This window comes from Crocuta crocuta, unplaced genomic scaffold (assembly GCF_008692635.1).
Source record: "Crocuta crocuta isolate KB4526 unplaced genomic scaffold, BGI_CrCroc_1.0 scaffold317, whole genome shotgun sequence".
Taxonomy (NCBI): domain Eukaryota; kingdom Metazoa; phylum Chordata; class Mammalia; order Carnivora; family Hyaenidae; genus Crocuta; species Crocuta crocuta.
In genome coordinates, this window is record NW_027530984.1 from 4105286 (window position 1) to 4118317 (window position 13032).

Here is a 13032-nt window from a genome sequence, read left to right on the forward strand (position 1 = left end):
ACCCAAAAAAAAAAAAAAAAAAAAAAAAAGCAATACAAACAAACAAAAACCACTGTGGATTCTCTGATAACACTTGGCAAGAACTGGCTAAATTCTCTAGCAACAATTGTATCCAGCATTACCGACAGCTCATTCATATTTTTCAAACAGAAAGAAACAATAAACATTCGTTACTTGTGTTTTGTACTTTCTTGGTGCCGAATGCCACCTGACTTCTCCATGGGTTTTTCCTATTACTGTTTCCTAGCATCATTAATTCTGTTCCATTCTCTTGGCAATGCTTTATTTTTCATTATTTTGTAAAAAGAAACATTAAATTGACCCATTAATGACACAAGTGATTTTATTCAGAACAAAAAGGAAAGAAGAATGTTGGTAATATTTGCTCAAAAATTTTTTTTCACATTCATATAATATTATTGTTTAAGAACATCTCCAAGCACTAAACATTTTCTAACTGAATAAAAAGAACCTATATATAACTGGGTTTGGGGGTGAGGCAAATTTTATAAGTGCAAATTAAGTGTAAGTAATTTTAGAAGTATACATTTTATTAGTGGAAAGTAATTGACTGTATCATACCATGTTAAACTATATCCTAGTGAAGCCCAAGTCACTCTAGTTGTTTCAAAACTTGATTTTAAGTGACCACCAACTTTATCTAAAGGACTTGTAATAACTCTGTTCTCCTTTCACCACTTGTTTGTTTGTTTTTTTCATAAAGAAAGTAACTTCCAAAGAGTTCTGTCAAAACAACATTGGGGGAAATTCAAAGAACACACCAAGGATGGCTAGGGACATAATCCTTTCATCATTTTGGCTGAAAAGAAAAAGACCGGTGGTAAAATGCTTTTTAAATAAAGTTCTGAGGAGACCCAGAATTCACAAGAGGCATTAAACATGTAGACTGGAGCAAACAAACTGTGCTCTTCCTACTTCTGCTGAGAGAAGGGTCAAATATTCTGCCTCAGATTACTTGTCTCTACTTAACTGAAATGAGAATGGGTGGTTCAACCACAATTTGAATAGTGCTGAGTTCCGAGGAAGTATTCAGAATCCATGTGCTACAACATTTATTTAACTTTAAGAAGATGCCAGCATGTTTTGTGTACATCACTGTTCTCCTTTAAACTACATATAAGACAATTTTGAACAAAGGTCTATGTGTGTGTCTGGGGGGTGGTGTCTGTATGCGTCTGTACTTGTGAAAGAAATATTTATTGAAAGCTAATTACATTAATTATATAATTAATAACTACAGGCAACCTTTATACTGATTGGGTTTGCTACTTGTACTGTTATTTCTATCTTTCTCCTTTTGACCCTCCCTCACTCTCTTAATTCTTCTCTCCCTCACCCTCTCTCTCTCCACCCCCACCCCACTCTCTCTCTCGTCCCTCCCCTCTTTTTCTCCCCCTCCCTGCCTCTCTTTCTCACACACTCAGACACACACACTTGGCTTTTGCCATGACCATATTACAGCTGGGAAAACCATGGCGAGGGAAAGTCAGCAATCTGACCTAGATCCCGCAGGTGGTCCATGATAGGGACTTAAAAAACTACTTCCTTAAGAACATTTTTTATTGAGAAATAATTAACATACATCACTGTATACGTTTAAGATGAATAGCATGATATTTCGATTTATACATAATGTGAAATGATTACAATAGGTTCAGCTAGTATCCCTATTCTCAGATACAGCCAATAGAAAGAAAAGAACGAAAAAGAACAAAAATTTTCTTCTGATGAGAACTCTTAGAATTTATTCCCTTAACAATTCTCCTATCTATCATACAGCAGGGTTAGTCAGGGTCATCATGTCGCTTATTACATCACTAGTACTTATTTATCCTATAACTGGAAATTTGTACCTCTTAATCATTTTCCTACAATTTCCATATCTCCATCCACTGCCTCAGTTAATTTTATTTTTTTGAGATTCCACATATAAGTGAGATCATACAGTATTTGTCTTTCTATGACGTATTTCACTTAGCATAATGACTTCAAGGCCCATCCATGTTGTAGCAAATGGTAGGATTTCCTCATTTTTATGCATTTTATGCATAATAATATTCTATTATTATTATGATTCCACTATTATATATTCCATTTATTTTAGATCCATCCACCCTTCCATGGACACTTGAGTTGTTTCCATGTCTTGGCTGTTGTAAATAATGCTGCTGTGGACATGAGAAGGTGCAGATACCTTTGTGAGTTAGTGTTTTCATTTCCTTTGCATATATTCCCAGAAGTGGAGCTGCTGGATCATATGGAAGTACTATTTTTAATATTTTTGAAGATCCTCTGTACTATTTTCCACAGTGACTATACCAGTTAACAATCCTACCAAGAGTGTACAAGCGTCCCTTTTTCTGTATGGCACTAGTATTGTCTTTTTGATGATGGCCATTCTAACAGGCATAAGGTGATAACTTACTGTGGTTTTAATTTTCGTTTCCCTACTGATTAGTGATATTGGGCATCTTTTCATGTACCCATTGGCCTTTTGTATATCTTCTATGGAGAATATCTATCTAGGTCCCTTGTCCTTTTTTTTTTTTTTTTCCAGTGGATCAACTTTTTTTTTTTTTTTTGCTATTGAGTTGTATGAGTGTTTTCTGTATTTTGGATATTAACCCTTTATCAGTATACATAGTTTGTAAACATTTTCTCTCATTCTGTAGGTTGCCTTTACTTTGTTTCTTTTGCTGTACAGACAGTTTTAGCCTGATGTTTTCCCACTTGTTTACTTTTTATTTTGTTGCTTGTACTTTAGGTGTCCTATCCAAAAAGTCATTACCGAGATCCATGTCAAGGAGCTTTCGTTCTGTGTTTTCTTCCAGGAGTTTCATATTTTCAGGTCTTATTTTAAATCTTTAATGCACTTCAAGTTAATTTTGTGAGTAATATAAATATGTGCCTGGTTTTATTCTTTTGCACATGAATATCTAATTATCGCAACACCATTTGTGGAAAAAGCAGTCTTTCCTCCATTGAGTCTTATTGGTTCCCTTATCCAATATTAGTTGATGGTATGTGCTTGGTCTTATTTCTGGGGTTTTGATTCTGTTTCATTGTCTGTCAATTCTACATGTCTGTTGCCATGCCAGTTTCATACTATTTTGATGACTATAGCTTTATAGTAGAGATGAAGTTAGGAAGTGTGATATCTCCTGTTTTGTTTTTCTTTCTCAGAATTTCTCTGGCTATTCAGAGTCTTTTGTGGTTCCATATACATTTTATGAGTGGCTTTTTTTTACTTCTATATAAATGTACTGGAATCTTCATAGGGATTGCATTCAATCTACAGATGGCTTATGGTACTATTGACACGTTAATAATATTAATTCTTCCAATCCATGAATATGAGATACCTATCCATTTATTTGTGTCTTCTTCAATTTCTTTCATCAGTGCATTGTAGTTCTCAGAGCAGAGATCTTTTCTCTTTAAATTTATTTCTGAATATTTTATTGTTTTTGATGCTAATATAAATGAGATCAGCCTCTTTATTTCTTTTACAGAAAATCCATTGTTAGTGTATAGAAACACAACTTGTCTCTGTATGTTAATTTTATATCCTGCAACTACTAAATTCAGTGATGAGATCTAATACCTTCTTGGTGTCTTTAGGATTTTCTCTATATAAAATGTCATCTGCACATAGAGACAATTTTACTTCTTCCTTTCCAATTCTGATGACTTTTATTCTTCCCCTTCTTTTTTTGCCTAACTGTTCTAGCTAGGACTTCTAGTGCTATGTTGAATAGAAGTGATGAGAGTAGGCATCTTTGTCTTGTTCCTGATCTTAAAGGGAAAACTTTCAACATTTGACCACTGAATATGAGGTTAGCTGTGGGCTTGTCACATATGGCCTTTATTATGCTAAGATGTGCTTCTTTGATGCCTAATTTGTTAAGAGTTTTTATCATGAGTGGATGTTGTACTTTGTTATATGCTTTCTCTACATCTATTAAGATGATCATGTGATCTGTTCTCGTTCATTCTATTAATGTGACATACCACACTGATTAATTTCTGTATACCGAACTATCTTTGTATCCTAGCTGTAAATCCTACTGGATCGTGGTGAATGATCCTTTTAAGGTGCTGCTGAATTTGATTTGCTAGTTTTTTTTTTAAGTTTATTTATTTATTTTGGGAGAGAAAGAGAGAAGGGGAGAGGCAGAGAGAGAGGGAGAGAGAGAAAATTCCAAGCAGGCTCTGCACGGACAGTGCACTGACAGTGTAGAACCAGACATGAGGCTCAAACTCATGAATTGTGAGATTATGACCTGAGCTGAAACCAAGAGCTGGATGCTCAAATGACTGAGCCACCTAGGTGCCCCTGATTTGCTAGTATTTTTATTGAGAATTTTTACCTTTATATTCATCAGGGACACTGCCTGTAGTTTTCTTTTCTAGTGGTGTCATTTTCTAGTTCTGGTATCAGGATAATGCTGGCCTCATAAAATGAGTTTTAGAATATTCCCTCAGCTTCACATTTTCAGAAGAGTTTCAGTTGGTATTCATTCTTCTTTAAATGATTGATAAAATTCACATGTGAAATGATCTGGTCCTGAGCTTTTCTTCTACCTGAGATTTTTGATTATTGATTCAATCTCTTTACTAGTAATTGGTCTATTTAGATTTCCCATTTCTTCCTGATTCAGTTGTAGCAAGTTGTATGTTTCTAAAAGCTTTTCCATTTCTCTTAGGTTGTCCAGTTTGTTGGTATGTAGCTGTTCATACCATTAAGAATGTTTTGTTTACTAAGCTATATGTCTGATTTATTTCAAGAATCCAATGGCTTTTGTGAGTTGTATTCATTTCTGAAAATTTGTAGGTCTGAAGTTTCTGAGAGACTGGGTCACTTTAGATCACTGAACCAGGTTATCTTTGGAAAAATAACACGACCCAGTATCATGGGGTTCCATCAAGTTATTGCTTATAACAGATGCAGTTTCCGAAGAGAAGCTTCAGTTGAACTGATTGAGAAAGTAATTAATTATTATAGAAAAATATTCTAGTGTTAGGAATATGTTATATATTAATTATTTTCCTTTTAGGATTCTTTATTCTACTCATAATATATGAAAGTGCTGGCTAGGTTTTATAGCTTTCTCATGCCTATTTAATGGCTGAGCATGTTCAAGCTGATTATTATGGTACATTAAAACTTAGTTGATGGCAACATGAAATATGGTTCAGTTTCCCAAGGTTCCTAAGCAGAAATCCTAATAGAAATATAATGTAAGCAAACTGCTGTTCACAGAATTTCTGCTTAGACTATTCTAATCATACCCATATCTCCATTGCTATAACACCCCAGTTAATTCCCACCTGTTTATTAAGATCCAGGTCAAGTTAACTTTTTATAAAGCTCTAATTCTTCCAGGAAGAGGTATTCTTCCATCTTGCTTCTACAGAACTCTGCATTGATCTCTTTCTACTCCAACACTTCTTAAATGGATGTTTAAGAGAGATTGGACAATAGAGACTGTTATTTTCTTCTGCATGTTTCCAATGCTTGTGACATTGCCTGATAAGTGAATGCTACTCAATAGCAGTCTTGCTCAAATATGTAAAACAGGGTTTAGTGATCCACTAGATTTCAGTTTTAGTCAAAGAGATAGCTATGATTCCATTTTCAAATTGGGCAGTGGGCTTCACACAATATTACAGCTTAATTGCTTAAAGCACTTATGGATAAATAACGCCAGTTCTCTTAGGAGTTTGTGACTTACCTTACTTGACTTGTGGTCCACATTAAAAATGGCAATTGCATCCTCTGTTTTTTTCCTTCCAGATTTGGTTATTACATATTCAGCAAGTTTGTTTGCTAAATAGGTCTTTCCAGTACCACTGGGTCCTGAGAGTATAATTCTGTGATGCTCCATCAACAAGTTAAAGTACCTTTGGGTAATTGGTTTAGGAATCAGTGTATCAAAAACAAAACTGTCCAAACTGTTTTCTTCTACCCCTGAAGGAAGAGACAAAGGGAACAGGATGCCTTATTGTTCTACGTAAGCTGGGATTTAAAAAACAGTGTTAACTGACAACAGAGTTATGAGTCATAGGGATGCAGGCCTTGTAAAATTCTTTCCTTGATATTTCTATCTCACAACCATGTGCTGCCATTGTAAGCCATAAAACAGACAAACAAAATCAGTAATAAGGCAGAGAGAACATCCAAAAGAAAGAAAAGATTCCGCTGTTTCCTTTGGTTCAGACTTTGCTCTATTGTCTACTTCATGTTTCTCAAGTATGTTTCCAGAGAGAAATGGAAGAATTACTATAATTTCTATCATAATATTTGCCTTGCCTTTGAAGATGATAGTTTTGTTAAGAAAAAATGTAAATATTAAAATATATGTGTATGTTCTTCCCTTTTCCTTCCTATTTTTTTCCTTCTCTTCATTTTCTCCTATCTCTCATTACAAATCCTAGCTGTACAACCACTCAAGCTTTTGAAGCATACAAATTGTGATATTTGGCAAGGAATTAAGAAGGAGAGTAACAGTATCTCCTTTTACTAACCCAAGCACCATAATCACAAAATCAAATATTGGCAAATTCCTCTATTAATCCAGTTTATGTAGATGTGCTCTGGCTCTTTAACATATATGAGCAAGGAATTATGGAGACAAGTATACTTTAGATATTCCATTTGCCTATAATTAATCACATCATCCAAAGCAAACAGAATTTCTTATTTCTGATTCTTAACATCTATCCGTTATCCCCAGTGGACATTTATTGGGTACACACACATATTTTAATATCAAAGATACAGTGATGAATATATTACTTTGGGATATGCAATGAATTCTTTGAATGCTCCTTAAGTGAAACATGGTACTGGAGAAAACCTAGAAATCTGAAATTCCCTAAATCACATTCCTTTTTTTTTTTTTTTTTGAGTCTTAGAGGATCTTCAAAATTTCATATCCCAGAACTCAAATAATTTCATTTACTTGAATTTTGGTGTTTTTAGTAAGATTTTAGTGTTTTAAGAATAAATGTCTCATTTCATACTAAAACCATCAACGTGGTTAACATAGCTTTTAAGTGATGAAAATTTGACATGAAACTGCAAACAGAGAAAGGAAGAAAAAAGGAAAAAGAAGAAGGAATCAAGGAAAGAAAGAAAAAGAGAAAAAAACAAATGTTGGTTAAAAAGGTACAGTTGTGTTTTTCTTTTTCACTTTTCTTTTTACCTTTCAGGTTCACAGTAATGATGTTATTATCTCCAACCAGGTACCCACAAGGCAGCAGTTCAGGCACTTCTAGGCTATGGGATCTAATTAAATCTCCTATACAGTAGCTAGCAATGCAGTCAGAGCTCAGACCAAGGCTAGTGGATGTATCAATTCGGAACACATATTCCTAAAATGATACACACAAAAAAGGAAGTCAAAACAGAGACTCAGCTCATCTACAACAAATACAAAACTCATGGGGATATGAAGCTAGCTGTCAAGATTTTTGGAATGGGCAATAAAAGAATTATTAATATCACACAGCACAAAGAGAGAAAGCTTTCCTTACTTTCTGAAATGGAGGTGGGAAAAGCAAAGTCTACATTATTAAAGCTAAGGAAACCATGTAAAATAAAACATGTGAAAGTTAATATCAGGCAATTTTGCACAACTTACCTTAAAGAGACGTCTAATTACACCATCTAAGACATCCCACTTGGTTTTTCCACTAACACCAATGGAACCTATCAAATAGGCCTGAGATTTCTGATCCTAAATAAGAACAAATAAAACACAATAAAACCCAAGTATATGTCTTATTACTACATTTCCTACTAAAACATATTAATATACTAATAAGACAAAATGTTTATTAAACCTATAGGTTTTATTGTAACAGACATGCATGGTGTAGGTATAAAATAAAACATACCCCAACAAACTAACTAAACAAATAAATAGACAAAGTAACATCAGTAGTAACAAAAACAAGAAAGAAAGAGATTAGATGAAGTGGTAAGGTATGGAAAACTGATTCATGACCTGTTTGGTAATAGGGAAATAGTCTTTTGCTTTAATGCAGTGGGTGCATTCTTGAAGAGATGCAGCTTGGTAGAAGGGAAATGGTGATAGAGATGCAAGAGAACTATTTCATACAAGCCCTACAACTCCATCTTACTAATGTTGTGATCTGACCTTTGTTAAGTCTAAGATTCAGGTTTTTTTTTTTTTTCATTTTAATTCAGATCATATCTAAAATCGAATCCAGCTTTTAGAAATAAGTTATCCACAGTAGCATAGCATTCGCATCTTTACAAAATGGTTTCCATTTTGAATTTATCAGGAAATTCACAAAAAGAAATGTTAGGGAATCCTAGAGGACTCATTTTATCAAGCAAATAATGGCCCCAAATTTATTATCTTTTTTTGTAGGATGGGATTTTGAGGACTTTTTACATATATTGGACAAATAAACAATTCAAGATTTATAGTCTGAGTGGAGCCTGTCTTATGACGACTAGAAATGGTTATGTAAAATAGTGATCTTGACTCCAGTAGATATAATTAGCTAGTTGCTATGTTACAATCTTGGTTCTAGTCACCAACTGCATTATCCTTAAGAGGTGGCAGAATAACAAGTGGATCATATATTAGAAGATAAGGATTCTACAACATACAGTATCTGTCACCTCACTTTAGGTAAGTCACTTAGCCATCTCATCAAGAAGCCTTGATTTCCTCATTTGTAACATTTACCTCTATAAGGGTAAATGATGATTACCATTATTTAGATATAATCCAAGTTAGAAGTCAATACCTTTTTCAGAAAAGGCTGAGAAATTCACAGCAAACCATCATGATTTTTTTTTACTACTCTTACGGACTGAATGTTTGTGTCTCCCCCAAATCCATATGTTAAAGCCACAATCCTCAGTGTGATGATATTTGGAAATGGAGCCTTTAGGAGGTAATCAAGTTAAGTAAGTAGAATGGGGCTCTCATGATCGCATTAGTGACCTTATAAGAAGGGGAGGAGAGGGAGATACCCATCTTTCTCTCTCTCCAAGTACACACACTGAGGAAAAGACATGTTGAGAGATGGCTATCTGCAACGCAACGAAAGTGTCCTCACTAGGAACCATATCAGCTGGCACTCTGATCTTGGACTTCGCAATGGTGAGAAAATAAATTTTTGATGTGCGAGACACCCAGTCTATGGTATTTTGTTATGGCAGCCCAAGAACTCCATTCAATATTCAAAACCATTCTCTCTTAGAATTATTTTAAAATAGCAAACTTGTTTTCTAGTATTAGTATAACCCAGTCAAAATAAATGTTCATACAATGCTTTGTAAGCAGCTGCTTTTAAATTAGAGATAGCCTAAGCTTCCCTGAGACTATTAGAATCTTTCACATGAAGATCCATTTGGGAAAATCAAGCCAAAATCTACAGCTCTAGCAGAAAGTTCATGGCATTGGAATTCTTGGAATATTTGTTCAGTGTAAAAATTCACAAGTGCTATCTTACTTTTCAAACTTCAATACTTCAGCTATTTTAAAATTCCAAAGGATTTTTTGTTTCTCTGTTTGATGGGAAAAAATTTGTATGCTTGCAAATTTGTATTCTTGGCCACTCAGCTACAAACTCAGCCTGAAATAATATTTTTAATTTTCAAAAAAGACTTGAGTCACAATGACATTGTTAATCTGATGGCCATTATTAATTCCAGAAAAATTAAAATATTTGCCTTAACTTCTAAGACTGCTTATAAATGATACACACACATAGCATCAATGGGATTTGTCATACTAAGTTCAGCAAACGTATCTTTCCAGTGTCTAGGATATTCATATAGCATATAGTCTCTTCTTTGTACAAAGACTATATTGATAACTCTGGTAATGTGTTACTACACATCATAAATATCACCTGTATTTCATAGGTGACACCAAAAGAATGTTAGACAAGATGCTTATGTCAAAGAAAGCAATGATTCTTTTTTGAGGTTATAGAAATGAGAGTGGTTGACAATTACTATTGTCTTCAGTGAATGAATATGAGATATCGAGACATATTTCTACCTATATGATGATGTCATTTCTTTTGAATCCCTAACTTTCATGCTTTTATGATATATTAAGCGAATGCCAAGACACACACTGCAGATAGTATATTTACCAGGGATAAATATTCAAATATAAAATACATTTGATTCCTGGTCATGCTCATCCTTTAGTAATATTTATAATTTAATATTAAAAACATACCTTTGCTCGGCCGTAGCCCTTGCTTATGGAGACTATGATTTTCACACTGCGACCATCTTTGTGTCCGGTTGTATCACCAGCATCATCGAGCAAAATATCTACCAAATTTTCAAACACACACACACACACACACACACACACACACACACACACACACAAACAATAGAGTCACATTAGCTTGTAATTGTTTACTATCATACTTTTTCTCCCTCACAGTTTTTATATCTTTCAGTGGGAATATTTGGCCTTTTTGCTTCCCATTCTAGCATAACTGGTTTGAAAAATCTCAACTTTCAAGAAGATGAATTACTGTGGTTGGACTGAAGGTTCAGCCCAAGAATTTATTTCTGCTTCCAAAGATCTTCACCTCGTACTGGGCCATTGCCTTCAGATGAAGAAATAAGGGGTTTCTTTTCCTATTGCACACACATCTGAGTAATACCTGGGTAACATTCAGTTACCATTGTAACTGTGACACACTGAAAAGCCATTTGGTTTCTTTCCAGCCTAAAATATCCAAGCTCAGTACCAATGTAATTTATGAAAGCTAAGGTGCGGAGATTGGGTGTCAAGTGAAATTATTGTCAAGCATTTGGCATATATTCAGCTATATTACAGCTCACCTTATATCTATAATTATTAGGTACTGTTACTGAATTTCAACCATAACATTATACTTCCCTATGGAAGTATATTAATTATCACTCTCCTGTACCCTTTATGCTTATAGTTTTAAAATGAAAACAGTATTTCTAGTAATCAGCTAAGACTTACAGAAGCACGATATAGCATGCTAACCTTCAAGCACCAGCCTTCAGATGTAATTGAAGATTAATTTTCAAAATATACCATATGAGATTAATGTCCAATTTGGATAATTATTAACATCAATTACCCCAAATATATGTTATTATAGAGCCACATTTAATACGGCTTTGACAATAATGTTATTATAGAGCCACATTTAATATGGCTTTGACAATAATGTTATTATAGAGCCATGTTTAATATGAAAATAGCACTTCGTGGACAAAAGGAACTCAGTTACGTGCTAAAGAACACGTGTCTGGTGACAAGGGGAGTAAACTTCTGTGACTAAATTTATAGACAGAGGCTGTGAATGTACTATCAGAGAAACAATAACTTAATCAAATAGTTTCTGAAAATGGAATGGTTCTATTATCCTAAATAAGATTATGCAATTTCACATAGGAAAGAGTAAAAAAACTGCCTTAAGACCATAACAATAAAATATTCACAGATTTTGAGGAATATGAATTTTTGCTAAAATTTTAAAAACATGAAATACAATCTCCTTCCTCAAAATTTAATTATTTTTACCAGATCGACATCCTCATAATCTCTCACTTTGTTGCTTATCTCAGCCAAAAACAAAACTCTTTCTTAAGTGTCATTTAATCTTCTTGATATTTTTCTTAGGAGTTTGAGTGGCTTGCATTAGTTGTATGCATATAAATTTCTGGTAGCTTGTGATCAAATTATCTATCTCTTTAGTATTCTGCTCAATTAGTCCTAAATATTCATAAATGTTCAAAAATATTTATTAAGGCTAAAAGATAGCAGGAACTGTGCTGGGCATTGGGAATGAATACCCATTCAGGTGAGAAGGTGAGAAGGAAAATGAATTTCTTGCTCATTTGGAATGTGTTAAGTGCCAGAAATAAAGGGCATGAGGCAGTGAAATAGAGTAACTGAAGGGAGGCTGCTCTACCCAGATAGGGCATCCTGGAACGCTTCCATGAGGTGGTGCTGTTTGGAGATAAGACCAGGTGGCTGAGAAGTGCCATGCAAGTAAAGACTGAGGAAAAGAGGTCCAGGAAACAAGAACAAATGCAGAAGCATTGACGAAAGAGGTATGTGTGCTCAAGGGTCAGACAGATGCTCTGGGTGGTAGAAGGATGGAGATCAAGGGGTAGGGGGACTAGTATGGAATGATGCGGAGGTGGGTAAGGACCAATTCATGAGTTGCCTAGTACTCCACAACAAGGCATTTAATCTGACTTCTGATCTACTTCTCTGCCCAAGTTTGCCTTGGAACATGCTTCTCATTTCATGTTATGCTTACTCTTAAAAACTGCCAGAACTCTGAAATTCTTCCTGACCCCAGTGAAGTACATATCTACCGGTAAATGAATGAATGACTGTCCTTGGCTTCTCATACATGACTATTTAAAGGAAAATGAGTATGGGAGTGAAAAGTTCAGATGCTGGATTCATCCAGACCTGGGTTCAAATATGAACTCTACCTGTTACTAGTAGCATGATCTTGAACAAATTAGTATAGTCTCTTTCCTAAGTCTTGGTTTTCTCATCTGTAAAATGGGGCTCAAACAGCCCCTACTTCATTGGGTTACTGAGACCATAAGAGATAGTGCTTTACAGTACTTTATCCTCAGTGGTTAATAAGACCAGCTGTTCTAACCACTATTCCTTCTGTCCAGGTGTTTATTGTAATCCCTTCTCTGGACAGTGGGAGGCACACATCATGACTCACTCTGGGTCTCCTCCTGTCCTCAACATATTGATAGGATGATCATCTGAAGGAACAACTCCAAGAAAACAATGAAAAACAGCAAATTTGAGGTAAGGGTTCTCCGTGGAGTTTCCTTAATGGAAAATAAGTTATGATTCTCTGTCAATATTTTGAAAGAAGAACAAAAAGATCTGCCATTTTGGTTACAATGCAATGAAATTATGACCAAAAAAAGAAGGCTTTTCAAATTTCTCTCTCTACTAGATGAAATGAATGTGC

At 34.7% G+C, this 13032-nt stretch overlaps 1 protein-coding gene across 1 annotated transcript in view; it reads right to left on the reverse strand.

Moving 5' to 3' along the window:
• NAV3 (neuron navigator 3) overlaps window positions 1-13032 on the reverse strand; it is a 256522-nt gene that overhangs the window by 20545 nt on the left and 222945 nt on the right. Inside the window, exons 26-29 of the mRNA XM_077770208.1 lie at window positions 10260-10357; window positions 7668-7763; window positions 7230-7398; window positions 5757-5992 (exon numbers count right to left, since the gene is read on the reverse strand). Coding sequence (XP_077626334.1) covers window positions 5757-5992; window positions 7230-7398; window positions 7668-7763; window positions 10260-10357 — 599 coding nt within the window. The remainder of the gene's footprint in view (window positions 1-5756; window positions 5993-7229; window positions 7399-7667; window positions 7764-10259; window positions 10358-13032) is intronic.